The sequence below is a fragment of the Oreochromis aureus genome, linkage group 6 (assembly GCF_013358895.1).
Source record: "Oreochromis aureus strain Israel breed Guangdong linkage group 6, ZZ_aureus, whole genome shotgun sequence".
Lineage (NCBI taxonomy): Eukaryota > Metazoa > Chordata > Actinopteri > Cichliformes > Cichlidae > Oreochromis > Oreochromis aureus.
In genome coordinates, this window is record NC_052947.1 from 4,213,021 (window position 1) to 4,231,866 (window position 18,846).

Here is an 18,846-nt window from a genome sequence, read left to right on the forward strand (position 1 = left end):
CAAAATTATAAGGGTGAGGTGTTCTGATAACAGACTTTCCAAGAACCGTCTGTCAGTCTTCATCCTCCTATCCAGTGGTAGAAGTCCAGACCTCCATCTTATCCAGGTGAACACCAATGAGTTCCCAGGCCAGCTGAGAACTCTCTCCAGCATATTCTCGGTCTACCACAGGGTCTCCCCGAGTAGGACACGCCTGGCAACAGGTTAGGCTTCAGAGGGTTAAAGATGGGAACCGTCCCAGTCTGCTAATACAGAGAGCTTCAGCCCATCCAGGGCCCAGACACTCATGTCGGCACCAACTTATTTAATGTCTTCTCTTATATAGTGCTTTTCTACTCTGCTTCATGCAACATGCCTCAGTCACACGTGCATTATTACTACCCTCACCTGCTTATTATCAAACATTCATAGAGCAACCTGGAGTTTGTATCGTGCAGCCTGGAGCAGCTGGTGATTGAACCACCAACCTTCTGGTTAGTACCTGCCATTAGCCATCACATGTCAAGTCTGTAACACCCACTCCCCTGCACCGCTTTCCCCTCCTGAATCAGCTGACCGTCTGCCAGACTCCCTTGATAACAAAGAGCGCTAAATGAATGTTTGGTTACCTGTAAAGCGCTTTGAGTGGTCAGTGAACACAGAAAAGCACTTTATTGACACCACTAAGGAAAGGTACAAAGAGATTATGAAAAGTGACACTTTTCATATAAAACTAATGTAAAGTAGCTTTACCAGGAATACACACATCCACTGTATGAGCCAGAGCTGCTCCCTCAGACCAGACGGAGGTACATGAACACACCGATGCTGACAGCATCACTGTTTGCTTGTCAGAACACAGCAGAGTTCTTCACAAACACACACGTTCCAATTTCAACTTTTATTACAAACCAAAAACTCAGTTACATCTCGTTTCAGCGGTCAGAACACAGTCACTGCTGGATGTGTGCGTCTCTAATAGCTCTTAGTGGTCTCGTAGGTCTCTGGGAAAGGTATGCTGACGTGTCCACTTCCAGCCACCAGGGGCAGGATTCCAGCGTTGGGAACTACATTCCAGGACAATGTCAAGGTGACGTTCCTATTGGCCCTGAAGACGAGAAATAATGACAATCAGCCAATCATGTCCAACGTGTGTGAAGAGCATGTGAAATACGAGACGACAAAGGCTCCGGGAAAAACTGGACTGCATTATGGGAAACAAATCTCCTTGTCAGAATACTCAGGATGTTTTAAATTTCATACTTGATGCCATTTTTGATGCAATGGGGGAAATAATAAAAAAAAAAAATGAAGACGTATCATTTTTTTTAAACTCAAGACTGGGACTCGACTCTGAGACTGTTACCATTTCCATTAAGCTGCTAGTAGACCTGTCTCTACATCAATCGGGGACTTTAAACATGATCGGTCCTACCGTCTGTAACATCAAACATTTTGGGTTCAAATGCTTTTTCTTAAAGCCAAGCTCCAACATTACAGCTTTATTAGGAGCCATTGCTGCTAAACGCTACCTTTGATTCAGTTCAGTTTTATTTATTTAGTGCCAAACAACATCACAGCTGTCGCCTCAACATGCTTTATATTGCAAGTTAAAGACCCTACAATAATACAGAAAAAACCCCAACAGTCGTATGAGCCCGTATGAGCAAGCACTTTGGCGACAGTGGGAAGGAAAAACTCCCTTTTAACAGGAAGAAGCCTCAGGCAGAACCAGGCTCAGGGAGGGGCGGGGCCATCTGTGAGTGAGAGAAGGAAGTCAGGACAAAGACGCACTGTGGACGAGAGCCAGAGATAATAACTAAGGATTAAATCCAGAGCGATGTATTAACACATAGTGAGTGAAGAAGAAGCAGTGCATCATGGGAATCCCCCAGCAGCTGAGGCCTATTAGTAAGTAAGGGAGGACTGAGGGTCACCATATCCAGCCCTGCTTTATCATAAAAGAACATGTGAGGGAGGGACTGTGTTTGCGTGTCAGCTGAAGGTGGCAGGAAAAAAAATGAATGGAAGTCCAAGTTAAAGCCTGTACAGTGATGAACATGTCATCGGAGGTTCACGCCTGCCTGTTCTTTGTGACCGTGTGGAGCCAAGAACCAAGCAGACTTGGCCCCCTAACCCCTGTTGACATTTAATGAGGCCCACCTACTACCAAAGAAGATAAAGCAATATGATGATGTGAGCTTGATCGTAAAAGCCTATCAGGTAACATGTTTAGCATTAGGAAACACTGGTTACAATTATGCACAGAGAGAAAAATAGAGGTCAGTGTAATGAACAGTTAATAATAATAATAATAATAATAATAACAATAAATTTGATTTATAAAGCACCTTTCAAGACACCCAAGGACAATGTACAATAGATAAAAACACATAATAGAACAATGACACAATGAAGAACAATAAAACAAAAGCACAAGATAAAATTACCAAACAGTGGGTTCACAGTGAATATGCAGATTTGAACAGATGAGTTTTGAGTTGCGATTTAAACTGGGGGAGAGAACCAATGTTTCTTATATCTGTGGGTAGAGAGTTCCACAGCCTGGGAGCAGAGCAGCTAAAAGCTCTGCTTCCCATGGTGCTGAGGCAGAAGGAAGGCACAGCAAGCTGGATAGAAGAAGAAGATTGAAGTGAGCGGGCAGAAAAGGCAGTGCTTAACAGGTCAGAAAGGTAAGGAGGTGCGAGGTTATGAAGGGCCTTGAAGGTGAGCAGAAGAAGTTTGTATATTATCTGGAATTTCACTGGGAGCCCTGAAGAACAGGGGTGATGTGCTGGTAGGAGGGAGTTCTGGTGATAATGCAAGCAGCACAGTTTTGAACCAGTTGAAGCTTATGGAGGGATTTTGGGGGAGACCATGCAAGAGAGAGTTGCAGTAGTCAATACGGGAGGTAACAAGACGGTGGACAAGAATGGACGTAGACTGGGTGGAAAGAGAAGGACGTAATCTGTTAATGTTGCGTAGATGGAAATAGGCAGAACGGGTGAGATTACTGATGTGAGATTTATAAGAAAGTGAACTGTCTAGGATGACACCAAGGCTCTTAACCTGAGGAGAAGGGAAAACTGTGGAGTTATCGATACTGAGTGAGTAATGGTTGGCCTTCAAAAGGTTGGATTTGGAACCAATAAGAAAGATTTCTGTTTTATTGTTTTATCCTCATTGAGCTTTAGAAAATTAGAACTAAACCAGGATTTTAATTTGGATAGGCATTCTGTGAGGGAAGAAGGTAGGAGGGAGGAATCAGGCCTTCAGGAGAGAGATACATGGGTGTCATCAGCAAAACAGTGGAAGTGAAGATCAAATTTGCGGAAAATGGTACCTAGAGGGAGGATGTATATTATGAAGAGAAGAGGGCCTAAGACTGAACCTTGGGGTACACCAGAAGTGACCGGGAATAGGCGAGAGCGGAATGATTTCAGTTGAATAAACTGGGAGCGGTCAGGGAGATATGACTGAAACCAGGCTAGAGGTCTGTTTGAAATGCCAAGAGAGGAAAGTCTGCTTAGAAGGACAGAGTGAGAGATGGTGAGAAGACCAGAGTCAGCTCCGATTAGAAGATCATTAGTGACTTTAAGTAAAGCAGTTTCTGTACTGTGACATGAACGAAAACCAGTTTGAAATCTCTTGTAGATGTTATTATTAACCAGGTGTGAATGTATTTGAGCTGCAACTACTTTTTAGAGTATTTTAGAGATGAAGGGTAGATTAGAAATCGGACGGAGGTTGTTAAAGGTGTTAGGATCTAAACAAGGTTTTTCAGTATGGGAGTGACTGAAGCAATCTTGAATAAGGAGGGAACGATACTGGTGGTGAGTGAAGAGTGAATGATAGCAGAGGTGAGTGGGAGTAAGGAAGAGAGGCAGGATTTCACAAGCCCTGTAGGCATAGGGTCAATATGACACGTGGCAGGCTTTGATTTACATATAAACTCAGAAATATCTGATAATTCAGGAAGATGAAAAGTGAAAAACTGCTCAAAATAGAGAAAAGGTTCTGGAGAGGGGGTAGACACAACATTTGAACTGAGTTGCTGGTGGATGTTATTGATTTTAGTAGTCCAGAACATGCGTTGATACACATCTGGTATCTCACCTCAGTCCGTTTCCATCGTCAAAGAAGAAGTACTTGGACTTCATGTCTCTGAGGTTCAGCTTGGTGTTCTCACCTCGAAGAACGATCTTATCCCACAGGACGACCTGGTTCAGAGACTGACACACACACACAGATTATTTATACTGCAGGACCTCCATCCATGGTCAGGCAGCGGTTCATCTACCAATCAGGCTGGTGGTTTGACCCCTGCCTCCTCCGGGCTAAAAGGTCCTTTGCGTATAACAATGTATGATTGTTAGGGGCTTTCTCTCATGTATGTATAAGGACATAAAGCAGCCTTTGAGATGAATGCTGACACTGAATGCTGAATCTCCATCCCTCAGAATCACTGAATTAAAGTCTCATTTTAACTGAAGATCTAATCCACCCTTCTGCTGTAGGTTACCTTTACAGCCGTGTTCCTCACAGCTACAGTCACACATTTCCAAAACACTGACGTATGACAATGTTGTGGTTACACTGTTACAGACACACCAGCTGATCCTATTAAAGTTGTTACGAGACTGTCTGAGCTCCACATAGACGCACACGCTTACACACAGATCCTGCTGCTGTTTGCAGTTACACACCTTCAGGGAACTTCTGGAAACAGCTGGGAGACTTGGGCTCATCTTAATCCTGTCAAACTCGGATTAGATGAACTACCGAGTTTTGTTGTTTTTACACACACACTCTGCAAACACCTTTCACATACTCTCTTGCTCACTGTTACATATCAAAGCAGTCCTACAGTTCCAATCCTCTGACAGCTAAAACCCACCCAGCTGTGTGTTGTTTGCCGTCGGTGATCTGTATGGACCGCTGTCACTGACTTGTGCAAAAACCCTCATGCTCAGCATTCTCATAACAACGTGATGATGATGATGATGATGATGATGATGATGATGATGAGGTGAGATGAGTGACTGAATGCTTAAAGTGATCCATCAGAGTGCTGGCGTGCATTCATGCATCAGACTTGTAGTTTCACCTGTGCACTAACCGTCAGACACAATGTGATGCTTTGATAAGCCATATGTAGCATGCTTCATGTCTGCTTCTTACTAAAAGGTCGACGTGTGTGTGCATTAGGACTTACATTGCTCTTTGTGGCATACTCAGCAGACAGATAGAGAAACAGCTGCTTCACATTCCAATCAAAAATTGGCTGCAAATGTGGGAAAAGTTAAGGACCATCGACAGAACCGAGAGAGGAAAATAAAAATGAATCCGAGCATCTTCACTGCATTGTCAGTGCCTAAAACAATGGTGTACATCGCCATGGTAACCAGGGCTAATGTGGTGTTAACGCGACTTGAACTCAAATGTGAATGATTCAGCAATGGGCGTGCAGGGTTAGTTTGGTTTAAAAATCAATGTGATGACTGTATAATTACAAACCTTTGGCTGAAATCTCTGTCAGACCTACTGGCATTCATTCAGATTCCCAGTTAAGTAACGCCCAAGAAACACAGCTGCTTGAAACTGTTCTTTTGTCTCAGGATGTAGTTTTTATAAAAGACGACAAAAAGCCTACAAAGAACTGAATGAATGCACAATCATGAGCAGCCACACAGTGCACTCTTATTGCAAAGATTCTCTGAAGCAGCTGCAACACATGGCAAGAAGAAAAGATCAAAGACAGCAATGCTTTAACAGGAAGGATATCAGCTGAAAGGTCAAAGGTGATGAAACCCAGGTCACTTCGTTCTCGGGGTCCGGTGAAGTCGTCAACGTTCTTCCTGTGAGGGAGAGAGAAGTTACAAACTTCACTCGATATGTAGAAGTTGGGACGGACGCATGCAAAGGTGAAAGAAACGACTGCTGTTCCTCACATGACCCTAAATGCTTCTGTGTTTACCTCTGTACCACAGCTGTGGTACAGTACATATCTGTACTATAGTACAGATATGTACTGTACCACAGCTCTGAACTGTACTACAGCTCTGTACTCCTTCCAGGCACAGTGAGTATCCCGAGGCTGAGGATGCTGTCCAGGCTCAGGACCGTAGGCCACAGAGCGGCTCCCACCAAACAGCTAGCATGTAAACCAGCCACCAGCCTCTGCTACACGGAACAAAGACACGACAGAACCTGGTGTGATGCTAACAGCTGTTGAAAGCAGAGACTTACAGCATGACTTTAGAGACATGGATGTCCACAGGAACTCTTCTGTCTTTAAACGCTGTGGTGATGAAGCAGCCGAAAGTCAGAGCCGCCATGACGCTCAGGGAGAAGGCAAACAGCGAGTTAGCTCTCGACAGGACCGTGTTCATGTTGGGATCCAGCAAGTACCACACAGACACTAATTCAAACGACAGACTTGTTCCAAGCCCTGCAGCGGATGTAGAGTTAACGCAAACCGGAAACGTGAAGTTGCGTGAATTAACACATACTTCCGGTTAAGGCTTTTCAAAATAAAACTGTATAAAAATAAAATTTGAAGCGTTTTCCGCCAGAAGAGAGTTTAAAAAGAATCACAGTCTAAGTGAAGAAGCATAGGTGTGTAGGCCAACATGGCTCTGATTCACATTAAACATGGATCAGTGTTTGTGACTCTCGGCCGGGTTTAAACATGTGCACATATGTGCTCGCTCAACTCGCGCGGCGGCAGGAACCGGAAAGAGCTGTGGAACGATGAGTAAGCGGAAGCTCTCACTTCCTTATTCAAAACGTTCCGTCGGTTTAAAATAAGGCAGGTGAACTACAACCTCTGTAACACACACACACTCGTTTTCATATCTCAGTGGGGACATTCCTTTGACAATGCCTAACCTTAACCATCAGCCATAACCTAACTGTAACCATAACCATTAACCCTGATAATAAAACCACATTTTGAGCCTCAAAACTGTCTTCAGGCTCGTAGGGATGGACATTTTGTCCCCATAAGGTCTGTTGGTCCCCACAAGTATAGTAGCATGCCAATTTTTTTCTGTCCTCACAAAGATGTCTAAATATGTACACACACACACACACACACACACACACACACACACACACACCGCATACAATTCAAAGACAGACTTTCAACAAAGAAAATAACTTTTTTCCTCTTTTCCGTTCTCTTAAACCTAGTGAGCAGCACTCTCAGCCCTTCTGTGATTCTCACAAACGAGAATGATTGATTGATGTGTTAATAATCCTTGACATCCACATCAATCAATCATTCTCATTTGTGATCACAGGTTTTTCATGTGAAAGGAGCCAGACATTTTTGCTGCAGACTTATGATCTATAAGAAGGTTCTTCCATTGTACAACATTTATACTTGTTTTTGATTTCCAACATCAAAATGTGACCTTCTTGGCAATAGTAAGGCCTGGTCTTTCCCATCTACCCCATCAGACAGTCCTGTCCTATAATGCAAGAATAAATCTGTGTGCAGTGAAGGAAAATCTCAAATAAATATTGTTTTTGCCTTTCACACCCTCAGCCCCTAGTAATGTACACTGCTCAGTGAGTAAGCAAGAGAAAAGTCAAAGAGTCAAATGCTTCCTTCTGAGGTGTCTCCCACTGGGACTTAAAGTCCACATGAGCACAGATGTTCCTGTACACTATCCCAGCCACTTCTGAGTGTACACTGTCCTAGCATGCCTCTTACATCCTGCTGCTACAGTGGGGCAAAAAAGTATTTAGTCAGCCACCGATTGTGCAAGTGCCCCCACCTAATATGATGACAGAGGCCAGTAATTTGCACCAGAGGTACACGTCAACTGTGAGAGACAGAATGTGAAAAAAAATCCATGAATACACATGGTAGGATTTGTAAAGAATTTATCCGTAAATCAGGGTGGCAAATAAGTATTTGGTCAATAACAAAAATACAACTCAATACTTTGTAACATAACCTTTGTTGGCAATAACAGAGGTCAAACGTTTACTATAGGTCTTTACCAGGTTTGCACACACAGTAGCTGGTATTTTGGCCCATTCCTCCATGCAGATCTTCTCGAGAGCACTGATGTTTTGGGGCTGTCGCCGAGCAACACGGACTTTCAACTCCCGCCACAGATTTTCTATGGGGTTGAGGTCTGGAGACTGGCTAGGCCACTCCAGGACTTTCAAATGCTTCTTACGGAGCCACTCCTTTGTTGCCCGGGCGGTGTGTTTTGGATCATTGTCATGTTGGAAGACCCAGCCGCGTTTCATCTTCAAAGTTCTCACTGATTGAAGGAAGTTTTGGCTCAAAATCTCATGATACATGGCCCCATTCATTCTGTCCTTAACACGGATCAGTCGTCCTGTCCCCTTGGCAGAAAAACAGCCCCATAGCATGATGTTTCCACCCCCATGCTTCACAGTAGGTATGGTGTTCTTGGGATGCAACTCAGTATTCTTCGTCCTCCAAACACGACGAGTTGAGTTTATACCAAAAGTTCTACTTTGGTTTCATCTGACCACATGACATTCTCCCAATCCTCTGCTGTATCATCCATGTGCTCTCTGGCAAACTTCAGACGGGCCTGGACATGCACCGCTTCAGCAGCGGAACACGTCTGGCACTGCGGGATCTGATTCCCTGCCGTTTTACTGTGTTACTGATGGTGACCTTTGTTACTTTGGTCCCAGCTCTCTGCAGGTCATTCACCAGGTCCCCCGTGTGGTTCTGGGATCTTTGCTCACCGCTCATGATCATTTTGACCCCACGGGATGAGATCTTGCGTGGAGCCCCAGATCGTGGGAGATTATCAGTGGTCTTGTATGTCTTCCATTTTCTGATGATTGCTCCCACAGTTGATTTTTTTCACACCAAGCTGCTTGCCTATTGTAGATTCACTCTTCCCAGCCTGGTGCAGGTCTACAATACTTTTCCTGGTGTCCTTCGAGAGCTCTTTGGTCTTGGCCGCGGCGGAGTTTGGAGTCTGACTGTTTGAGGCTGTGGACAGGTGTCTTTTATACAGATGATGAGTTCGAACAGGTGCCATTCATACAGGTAACGAGTGGGGACAGAAAAGCGTCTTACAGAAGACGTTACAGGTCTGTGGGAGCCAGAGATTTTCCATGTTTGAGGTGACCAAATACTTATTTGCCACCCTGATTTACGGATAAATTCTTTACAAATCCTACCATGTGTATTCATGGATTTTTTTTCACATTCTGTCTCTCACAGTTGACGTGTACCTCTAGTGCAAATTACTGGCCTCTGTCATCATTTTAGGTGGGGGCACTTGCACAATCGGTGGCTGACTAAATACTTTTTTGCCCCACTGTATGTATTAGATAGTCTCCAAGGCACTTTTGCACAGCCTGCAGCTTGGGTTAGAGAGTATCTTCCTGATACTCTCGTGGATATGCCATGTTTCGTCCAGGATTATGGCTGTAACACTCACCAATCCTCGCCATCCCAATTTCCTCCTCGTAGAGCTTCAGTGTGTTGGACTTCAGGTGGGGCCTCCTTCCAGTCGGACATGCCCAGAACACGACACTCCTAATCAGATGTAGGAACTACCTCAACCGGCTCCTTTTAATGTGGAAGCGTAGCAGCTGTGTGGAAGACAGAACTCCTCATCCGATCCCTAAGGGAGACCCACCCTTCAGAGAGAACTCACTACCCAGTGCTTGTGACCATTAGTGAGAGTAGGGCCATATGCTATATTGCCAAAAGTACTCACTTTATAGACCTTGCTTTCTACGCAGTCATGTCTTTCACTCTAGAGGACACATCTATCTCTGTTACTGCCACTGTTACTGACAGTGTGGCTTACACCACTGCCTCTGATATTTTGATTTTACTTGGTGATGCAAGGCTTGGATCAGCTTCATGGAAACCGATTCCATGAAGCTCTCTGTGCACTTTTCTTAAGCTAATCTGAAGATGAAGTGTGGAGATCTGTAGTGATTGACTCTGCACAAAGTTGCTGAGCTTTGCACACTGTGCGCCTCAGCATCCACTGACTCCACTGTGATTTTACAATGCCTACCACTTTGTGGCTGAGTTGCTGTCGTTCACGTCCACTTTGTCCTCTCACAGCACCACGCTGGACTTCACTGAGCTCCTGAGAGTGAGTCATTCTTTCACAAATGTTTGTGGAAGCAGTCTGCATGCAATGGTGATAGCCTGATTTTGTACACCTGTGGTCATGGAAGTGATGGAACACCTGAATTCAATGATGTGGCTGGCTAAATAAATACTTTTAGTAATATAGTGTATTGTCTTGAGGAATTCTGGACTGAGACAATATTTTAGTGCTGCATATCTTTAAAAAGGTCCTCTATGCTGTTGCATTCTGGGGCAGCAGGCTGAGGGTCGCAGATGCCAACAGACTCAATAAAGTGATCTGCAAGTCCAGTAATGTTGTGGGAATGTTGTCCAAGATAAGGATAATGTTAGACAACACCTCCCACCCACTCCATGAAGTCCTGGCCACAGGAGCAGGCTCAGTGAGAGACTGAGATTACCCATAATGCACCACCGAACGACAGGAAATCATTCCTGCTGATATCTCTGTACCACTCCTCCATCAGCAGGCAGTGCAGCAGTCACAACCTTCTGCACACCTCCACAGTGAAAATAACAAACACCAAGGTTTTTTAGTATGTTGTAACACTGTAATATATTGTATTGTTTAATTTAGTTCAGTCTGTTACTGTTCTTATTGTCTCGGAGCCACTGTTACCACATCATTTCTTCAGGGATTGATAAAGTATTGTGACTGTGACCAAGCAATAATGACACATTGGGTGTAAAATGCGCACACTGTGAAAGTGGAATTAGAGAGAAACAAACGACACCAAGGCTGGAGCTTACGGTCAGTCAGATCAGTCTGGAGTGGGTCCGACTGTGGAGCGCTCTGTATCTATGCTCCGCACGTGGGCGTGCATGTGAGATGGCCATGTGCCCCGAACGCAAACAAAGCTCTTCAGCCAATCATAAGACTCCCAGCTCGCCCTCCTCCTCCTCTCCGAGCTGCTGCCTGCTGCTGCCTGCCCTGCAGTAGTGCAGCGGAGTTCGGAGGAGTCGGAACATGCTGCCGGGGCCGTGTGGAGCTCCCGAAGTGTCCCGGAAAAGAGGTGCTGAGCCGGGCCTGCTGCCGAGGCACGTCTCGGAGAGGAAGCGGGCCTGCTGGGGAATTCTGACCAGCCAAGGTGGGCGCATTGATGTGTTTTGGTTGGAAGCACATTGCTGGCGGGGGGATTTCTGTAAATAATCCCTACCAGAGTGTCAGTGTGAATAACACACTTTCTACAAGTGTGTGGCTATCAGGTGGAATTTGAGCGTGTTTGGAGCAGCCCTGCTCCAGGGCCACTGCTCACCTCCAGCAGTGTGACTGGAGCTGAGCAGAGGTATGGAAACATTGCTGGCCGGGTGCTTTCATACTAAGGTGGTACATTTAAACGGGGTTTGCACTGAAGAGCTGCTGCTATTTGGAGCAGCTGGATTGTAGATCCTTACGCTAAATCAGCAGCACTGCCTGTGAAAATACCCACGCAAAACTCCCGATTAATGCCACAGCATCAGTATATCTGTCCAAAATAACTGTGTTTGAACTTTATCACGTGAAACTGCAGTGAAGCCTATATTTAAATGAGAAGAACACAATAAGCTCTTTATTACAAGCTGAAACACTCACACAAGCACAGAGCACTCGCTTCTGTGTGTTTACAACAGGCACTTTGTATCGTGAAGTAAAGATCTCACCACATTACACAGAAAACCCAACAATGTGCCCATCGCCTATGTTCTCCAAGCACCTGGTAACAGAATGGAGGAAGAACTCCCCTTTAACAGGAGGAGACCTCCAACAGAACCAGGCTCAGGGAGGGCCATTTATGCTCAGGGCGTTGGAGGTTTGGGGAGAAAAGAATGTCATGAAGGCAGCTCAAGGGTCTTTTCCCCTTAGGTTTCTTTGAAATCTGATTTTTTTAATCATAAGTGGACATGTCATTCCTGCTGGCTGTTAGAAACAATGGAGGTTCACAGACCTTAGCATAGACCTCCATTTTCAGCTGTACAGTCACTAGGCATGTTTCAGGCATGCAGCCTGTTATGCCATGTTTGAATAATGTCGGTAAACAAAGTTAAGTAAAAATTCTGTGTTAGAGGAATTCATCATACATTCAGTTATTGATACAGAAATGCATAAATGTGCTTTAATGCTGGGTCATAATTAGCCAAACACAGAAAGCTGCTCAGTGTATTTGTGAGCTGTTTGTTACATGTTCAGTCAGGAAATACTGATCTTACCACAGGCGACGTCTCTAATGTTGTGGCCCTAATGGAGGCAGCACTAAGATCTATGACATGATGAACAGAATGCATATTCTTGTCCTCCCACAGTCCACAGACACGCTTGTTAAGTTCACTGGTGAGTGTACACTGGCCACAAGCGTGAGTGTGAGTGGGACTGCCCTCTGTGTTAGCACTGTGCAGGCACCCTGACTTGCAGCCAGCTAGCTGAGAGCAGCTCCAGCTGTTTATGACCTTCATAGGAAGTTTCTTTGTGCTTGCAAACAAGCTTTGCATTTATTTTTCTTCTATTTTTGACAGACTTCTGTCATGATCTCTGTCTCTATCTCTGACTTGACTGCACTTTTTTTTCAAACCTGCTAACTAAAGATAGCCTGGCCATATCAGACTTGCTTACTACACCCTCCAGCGTCCTGTTTTAGAAAGCCAGTTTCAAATAGTCAGGATACCCAGGTCTGGCTTCACTGACAAATGTTACCAACCAGCTGACCCAGCTAGCACAGAGCTACACTGGCAGATGTTACTAAAAGTTATTTTCAAAAGATGTGTGAATGAAATGTTCCTACAGAAGGTGGAGGATGAGGGAAAGTGGGCTGTTTCAAGTAAAACATCTAAAAGATTCCTGCAACGTTTCATTCTAAGAGTGAGGAAGACTCCCAACGCACCAGCACGATGGTGACTAATGCTGTGAACACGTCACACAGCGTGCAGTTTGCTTCACAGAAGGTTCAAGGTTTCAACCTTTGGTTAATGAATGGTTCTAAATTGGTTTTGGTTAGTTAGTGTTAATGTGGGCCATGCAGGGTTAGGGTTATTACAGTTAACTACAACTAAAAGACTTTTTAGTTCATAACATAAAACTAAACATTTTCAAACTGTCAAAAGATTTTATTATGTTTATGCTTAAAAGTACATTTTATTTTCTAGATGTGTTTGCTCTTTTAGTAGCTCAAATAGAGAAGTTACGCTATCCGTTATGTTACTAACTGTGCAAGCTCAACAGGAAGCCTGCACGCAGCACAGTTCTATTTTATCTCTTCCTGTACGTCTCTGAGAAGAACATGCTACACATATATGCTTGAGTATAAATAAAGGCTGAGAACTGTTGCAGGGTGTGAGTCTCCGTTGAGCTCTCACCCGTGTGCACGTTAACTTGCAAACCTGTCTGAGTGTCATTTATTCCGACCTGAGTTGCACTGCAGGAAAACTCCTGACACAAACAATTACGACTAAACTGAACAAGGAAGCTCATTCTGGAACATAACTCAAACTAAACTGAATCAAAAGCAAAAAGTCCAAATGAAATAAAACAAATTAGAAAATAGAAAACTATGATAACATTCACTTAAAGTCAGCCCCTGTGAACATGTTTTTGATGCAGAATGATTTAATGACTCATTTGTAAAACCTGCAGAAAGCTTATTTAAATGTAGCCCAGTTAAAGCCCCGTGGCAGCTGTGTCGTACCATCCACAGGACGCCAGCAGCAGACCGCAGCTTACTGGAACAAGGCTGCGTTCCTACTTAACTGTGTACTGTCACCTGGATGATGACGAAACGTTTCTCCCACTGAAACATCCAGATGAACAGAACCAACCTTTTGGGATTTCCTTACCTGGATGACCGAGCATTAACTGTGCACTCTTAGCAGAAACATTACACGTTTCTTTGCGGCTGAAGGCAGACTCATTGAATTAGTGACTCACTGAGAGAGTGGGCTCAGCTTTTTGATCAGAGAGGTTCGTTATTATGATCTGGAGACACTGCTCAGTGCTCTGCCACAGGAGGAGCCTGTCAGTGATCCAGCTCATTATAAGCTCATCTGATCATTCTCAGTGTTTTGTTGGTGTTTAGATGGCGAGGTGATTCTTAGTCTGACGTGTCCCGCATACAGGAAGGACAAACAGGAGGAGTGGAGGGATTCTGCTTAATTCAAAATGTCCTATATCTACCAGTGGCTGGATGTGCCGTGGGGAGACGGAGATATGGGTATGTTGGATGTGAGACTGTGTGTGGGTCTGTGGTGTGTGTTGCAGTGACAGCTGAGGACGTGCTGACGAGCTCTAAATGCAGGTGTTGACGCCCTGCTGCAGCACAAAATAAGTAAAAATCACGTTTCTCATTAAGTGCAATTCTGTGTGATTCGTCCTGTTTTCTACCTTAATTGGAGATTATGTATCGGGACCATGCCTTCAAACACGCTCCTTCCGGTTCTCATCTATATAGGTTCCCCCAGTTCTGCAAGCTGTTCATTCTCGTTTACTCATGTCCAAGCATTCACCTTTACCTAATAAAATGCTGTCAAACATAAAATGAGGGCGTGGGCCCAGCTAGTGAAATGTTCTATAAGAGGGAAATAAGATATAGTGGAGAATGGAGCCACATGCCTCCAGTGTGTGTGGGAATCAAAGCTTTCCTGTTGTGGTTTTGGGAGCGTGTCAGGCCGCACGTGCACCTGTGATGTGTGTTCATGGGTTGGAGAGAAGGGAGAGGCTCTACTGCTTAGTGTTCACCAACACGACTGCAGGGTGCCATCATAGAAGTCCTCACATGGACAAACATGTTGTTACTGTTTCATCATGGAATTCCTGCTCTTTAAACTAAGACTGAGACAGAGTTTGAAAGCACATCAGTCATTATTGAGCTCAGGCTGGTGCTTTGTATTCCAGTTCCTATTACACGTCTGCATGTTTTCTGTGTGTGTGTGTGTTTTCAGGGTCCTGGGCAGATCGTTCTCCTCTCCATGAAGCAGCTTCTCAGGGTCGGCTGCTTGCCCTGCGCACTCTGCTGGCCCAGGTAACTGTGTCCCTCTCCGTAAACACATCAATGTGAGGCTCCGGTAATCACTTATGAGTTTGAATAAAGCCGACACACATCCCGTTATTTACATCTGTTTTTCAGGGCTATCACGCCAACATTGTCACCATTGATCATGTGACTCCTCTTCACGAAGCCTGTCTATCAGGACACGTCGCCTGTGTCAGAGCTTTACTAAATGCTGGAGCTAATGTGAGTATCAGCACCATCTTTACATCTGTGTGGACGCACTGTGTGTTTGTGTCCAGCAGCTGTTTGTGTGTGTCTAGGTGAACGCTGCTACCATTGATGGTGTCACTCCTCTGTACAACTGCTGTGCGTCGGGGAGCATCGGCTGTATGGAACTGCTCCTGCAGAGCGGCGCACACACACGTGCGTCTCACACACACTTCCCCTCAGCTTTGCACGAAGCCTGCAAGAGAGGTAAATATAGCCAGCGCACTGTTCGACTGTGAGTAACACATGTTAACTACAACTACGTGAGCTTTGTGCTGTGGTGTGTGTACACGTGCAGGTAACAGCCACTGTGTGGAGGCCCTGCTGTCTCATGGAGCAGATCCAGATTATGAAGTTTCCCACCTGGGCTCTCCTCTGTATGTGAGCTGTCTGCACCGACACACAGCCTGCTCACAGGTCCTGCTGCACAGAGGTGTGAGACTACACTACAAAGCTGAGTAGCTTTACCTGATGTGGCTCATGTCTGCAGGGCTGTGACTGATGTTTCATGCTTTAGAGTCCTCTGAACAATCACCTGACAGCTCTCAGACACTCGTACTAACATGAAAGCTCCCGTAATCGTGGAAATACATCTGAAGGTGGAAAAAATGAAAATATGAAGTCACTAACGTCTCTTAACCAGCAGCTCGGGTCATAACTCGTACCCCTTTAAGAGACCATATTACCCCAATTCTTCAACAGCTTTACTGGTTGCCCATAGAATCCAGGATAAATGTAAAAATCTTACTTTTTACGTTTAAGTGCATCCATAACCTTGGCCCTCCTTATCTCTGTGATCTGCTTCATATCTCCACTGTTTCCTGCTCTCTCAGATCTGCCACTCAACTTGTTGTTCCTTGTGCTCGTCTCCTCACTGTGGGGAACAGATCTTTCAGTCGCTCTGCTCCTCGGCTCTGGACTCACTTCCTCCACTCGCAGGAAATACAGATTCCCTGATTTAAGTCACAGCTCAAAACCTACTTGTTTAAACTGGCTTACTCGCTTTATTACAGGTCATACTTGTTGTCAAATCTTGTTTGTTGTTTTTCTATTTTAATGTATTTAAATCAATTTTTAATCTACTGTTTTATTGATATGTTTTTTCTTTTTGTAGGGCATCCTCAAATAAAATGTATTATTATTATGATTAACCCGGAGGATAGACTGTGGGGAAATGTAGATGCACTATAAAGAGGAGAGTGTGAGGTCAGGGTTAGAGACCAGAGTCACGGTCATGTCAGTGTTAACACACAAGAGTGCAGTTTCCTCCCGGGCGTGTTAGATAAGAAGGGTTTAGATAAGATAAGATAAGGTAAGGAAAGATAAGGAAAGATAAACCTTTGTTAGCCCCACACCTGGGAAATTTGTTTAACAGGCCACGTGCTAAAAAAATAATAGAGGACAGTCCGCATGGTGGTGAGCACTGCGCTCTCACAGCAGGAAGGATCTGGGTTTGATTGTTCTGGTCGGCTGGTCTTTGTGTGTGGAGTGTTCTCCACACCCACAGTCCAAATACATGTATGAAGGGTTTCTTTGATTAATCTGGATTGGCCTTGTGTGTGAATAAAAGCTCTGTAAAGTGCTTCAGGCTGCAGAAAAAAGTGTTGTAGGATGATGTGTGAACAAATGTGCTTGTGGCTTGGAGCAGCTCAAGTGGTCTGTCAGACAAGAGCAGGTCTTTCTAAACGTCTCTGTGTCGACTGTCCACGGTCACGTTTCATGACTCTGTGGGTGTGTCTGGTCTAGGAGCAGATGTAAGTGTGGGCAGAGGGGGCGACAGCCCTCTGCATGCGGCTGTCAGACAGGACAGCGCAGATCAGGTGTCACTGTTGCTCGACTACGGGGCGAATACTAACTTCCGAGACAGCAACAATCAGCGGCCGGTGGAGCTGGCGCCCCCTGGTGGGAAAACACACCAGCTGCTGCTGGCCTTTGAAGGTACTGGTTATGTGCTGCTGTGGTGACTCTGTTATTGTGTAGAACCAGATGAAACCAAGTCGGTCTGAGTCACAGCAGCTCTGTCTCTGTCTCCTTCTAGCTTCTCCAAGGAGTCTCTGCCAGTTGTGTCGTCTTCAGATCAGAAATCTGATTGGGCGATCCAGACTGAACTTTCTCCCTGTGCTTCCTCTGCCCAGCCCGCTCACTCACTACCTGGAGTACAGAAGCAACGAGCAGTGACGCCACCATGCACGCTAATATCACGCCGTGGTTTACACCGAGTCCGCCGACATTTCACACGAGAACACGCAGACCTTCTGCTGCATGCTGTACTCGCTCTGTTGCACAGCAGATTACTTTCATATCGCCATAACTGACGATCTGTTTTTTTCACTAGGACTTTAGTTACAATGGGGACAGTTTGTCTCTGTGTCTTAAACAGAATTTGATTGTTTTTCTTCCTTTTGTTTAGCTTTCCTAATGACTCCTCATGAACTTTAGGTGTGTTGACCCTGTGCTGAAATGACTGCTGTTTGTTCTGCTGGTCTTATCAGGTCTGAGTCTGTAGGTCTCGCCGTAGCTTGGCGATGGACAGTCTTCACCATGATTGTGCTGGCAGTTTTAGAGTAATCCTAATGGAGCTTTGGGGGTTTCAGAGCTGGAGCTGAGCGCCTGTTTCAGCCATCATTGTAGTTTCATTGTTCTGGCTCAACTTCACCTGCTTCCAAGGGTCACGGAGAAGACAAAGATCTGACGACGGGATGACCCTGATGTCGCTCACCTAATAAAGTTGTTTAAGTGTCGCTGGAGTCTTCACATCACTCCTCCTGACTGAGCCAATCAGGAGCCAGGAGGAACAGTGACTTGGATGAATATATTTCATGAATGTCCTGGACCCCAGTGTGATGGTACCTGTCCTCCATCATTGCTGTTACCGTCTGAATTCAGTCCAACACAGAACAGAAATATACTGGATAACTCTGAGCACCCTGCATGACTTACTTTGTGATTTCACATGTATTTATTCATTTCACTTCAGCTTCGTGTGTATTTTTTAATCTTTCTGAGCTGCTTGTTTTGTGATGTCATATTTATTTTATGGAGTGAAGCTGTTTTCATGTTGTGACTGCTGTAATGGGATCATTTCCCAACATTTGGGATGAATAAAGTGTGTCATATTTAATCCTCTTCAATTTGTTATTTCCTAGGTAAAGTGATTTATTTGAAGGTCGGGTGTGGAAATACCTCAGTGAGGTGTGTGGTTGTACAAAACATGCAGGCGTTTAATTGGTTAGTTGAGTGCCTTTCAGTGTGCTGGCATGTCCACGTCTTTATGTGGCTTAAATTAGGCCAGACACGTCTGAGGTGTTGTACAGTTACCTGTACACACCTGTGATTCAGCTCTCCGCATTCTCTTGGTACCAAGAGGTGAGACCGAATCATTGCTTCTAATGATTTGGACTTATTATCACCCCGTACCTTCATTCTGAATGCTTTCATATTAACTCCGTGTGAATGCTACCAGTGGCTGCTGTTCCCTTGGATGCACTCTTTACAATTATATATGACGTGGACAATGAGCCACATCCC

General features: G+C 44.9%; 2 protein-coding genes across 3 annotated transcripts; one reads left to right on the forward strand and one right to left on the reverse strand.

The window, feature by feature from the left end:
* Positions 1 to 861: 861 nt before the first annotated feature.
* On the reverse strand, positions 862 to 6,475 carry spcs3 (signal peptidase complex subunit 3). Its single transcript, XM_031748406.2, has 5 exons — positions 6,229 to 6,475; positions 5,764 to 5,837; positions 5,195 to 5,271; positions 4,096 to 4,211; positions 862 to 1,087 (listed from the first exon to the last, which is right to left on the reverse strand). The coding sequence occupies exons 1-5, from the start codon at positions 6,369 to 6,371 to the stop codon at positions 955 to 957; spliced, it is 543 nt and encodes a 180-aa protein (XP_031604266.1). The 5' UTR covers positions 6,372 to 6,475; the 3' UTR covers positions 862 to 954.
* Positions 6,476 to 11,021: 4,546 nt separating this feature from the next.
* On the forward strand, positions 11,022 to 18,439 carry LOC116326953 (ankyrin repeat and SOCS box protein 5-like). Of its 2 annotated transcripts, XM_031748403.2 has the most exons (8): positions 11,048 to 11,184; positions 14,180 to 14,274; positions 15,002 to 15,081; positions 15,187 to 15,294; positions 15,372 to 15,525; positions 15,617 to 15,751; positions 17,065 to 17,256; positions 17,357 to 18,439. In XM_031748403.2, the coding sequence occupies exons 2-8, from the start codon at positions 14,223 to 14,225 to the stop codon at positions 17,494 to 17,496; spliced, it is 861 nt and encodes a 286-aa protein (XP_031604263.1). In that variant the 5' UTR covers positions 11,048 to 11,184; positions 14,180 to 14,222; the 3' UTR covers positions 17,497 to 18,439. The 2 variants fall into 2 exon arrangements, with proteins under 2 accessions (XP_031604262.1, XP_031604263.1); XM_031748402.2 differs by lacking the exon at positions 14,180 to 14,274 and having other exon boundaries at positions 11,022 to 11,184.
* The last annotated feature ends 407 nt before the right edge of the window (positions 18,440 to 18,846 follow it).

What these genes read in the sequence shown, in the direction of transcription:
- LOC116326953 (XM_031748402.2), top strand. Translation starts at nt 11,064, where the DNA reads ATGCTGCCGGGGCCGTGTGGAGCTCCCGAAGTGTCCCGGAAAAGAGGT. An exon ending in GGGAATTCTGACCAGCCAAG is followed by an intron (nt 11,185 to 15,001) that starts GTGGGCGCATTG and finishes GTGTGTTTTCAG; the next exon opens with GGTCCTGGGCAGATCGTTCT. An exon ending in GCACGAAGCCTGCAAGAGAG is followed by an intron (nt 15,526 to 15,616) that starts GTAAATATAGCC and finishes GTACACGTGCAG; the next exon opens with GTAACAGCCACTGTGTGGAG.
- spcs3 (XM_031748406.2), bottom strand. Translation starts at nt 6,371, where the DNA reads ATGAACACGGTCCTGTCGAGAGCTAACTCGCTGTTTGCCTTCTCCCTG. An exon ending in CATGTCTCTAAAGTCATGCT is followed by an intron (nt 5,838 to 6,228) that starts GTAAGTCTCTGC and finishes TCTCCCTCACAG; the next exon opens with GAAGAACGTTGACGACTTCA. An exon ending in GACGATGGAAACGGACTGAG is followed by an intron (nt 1,088 to 4,095) that starts GTGAGATACCAG and finishes TCTCGTCTTCAG; the next exon opens with GGCCAATAGGAACGTCACCT.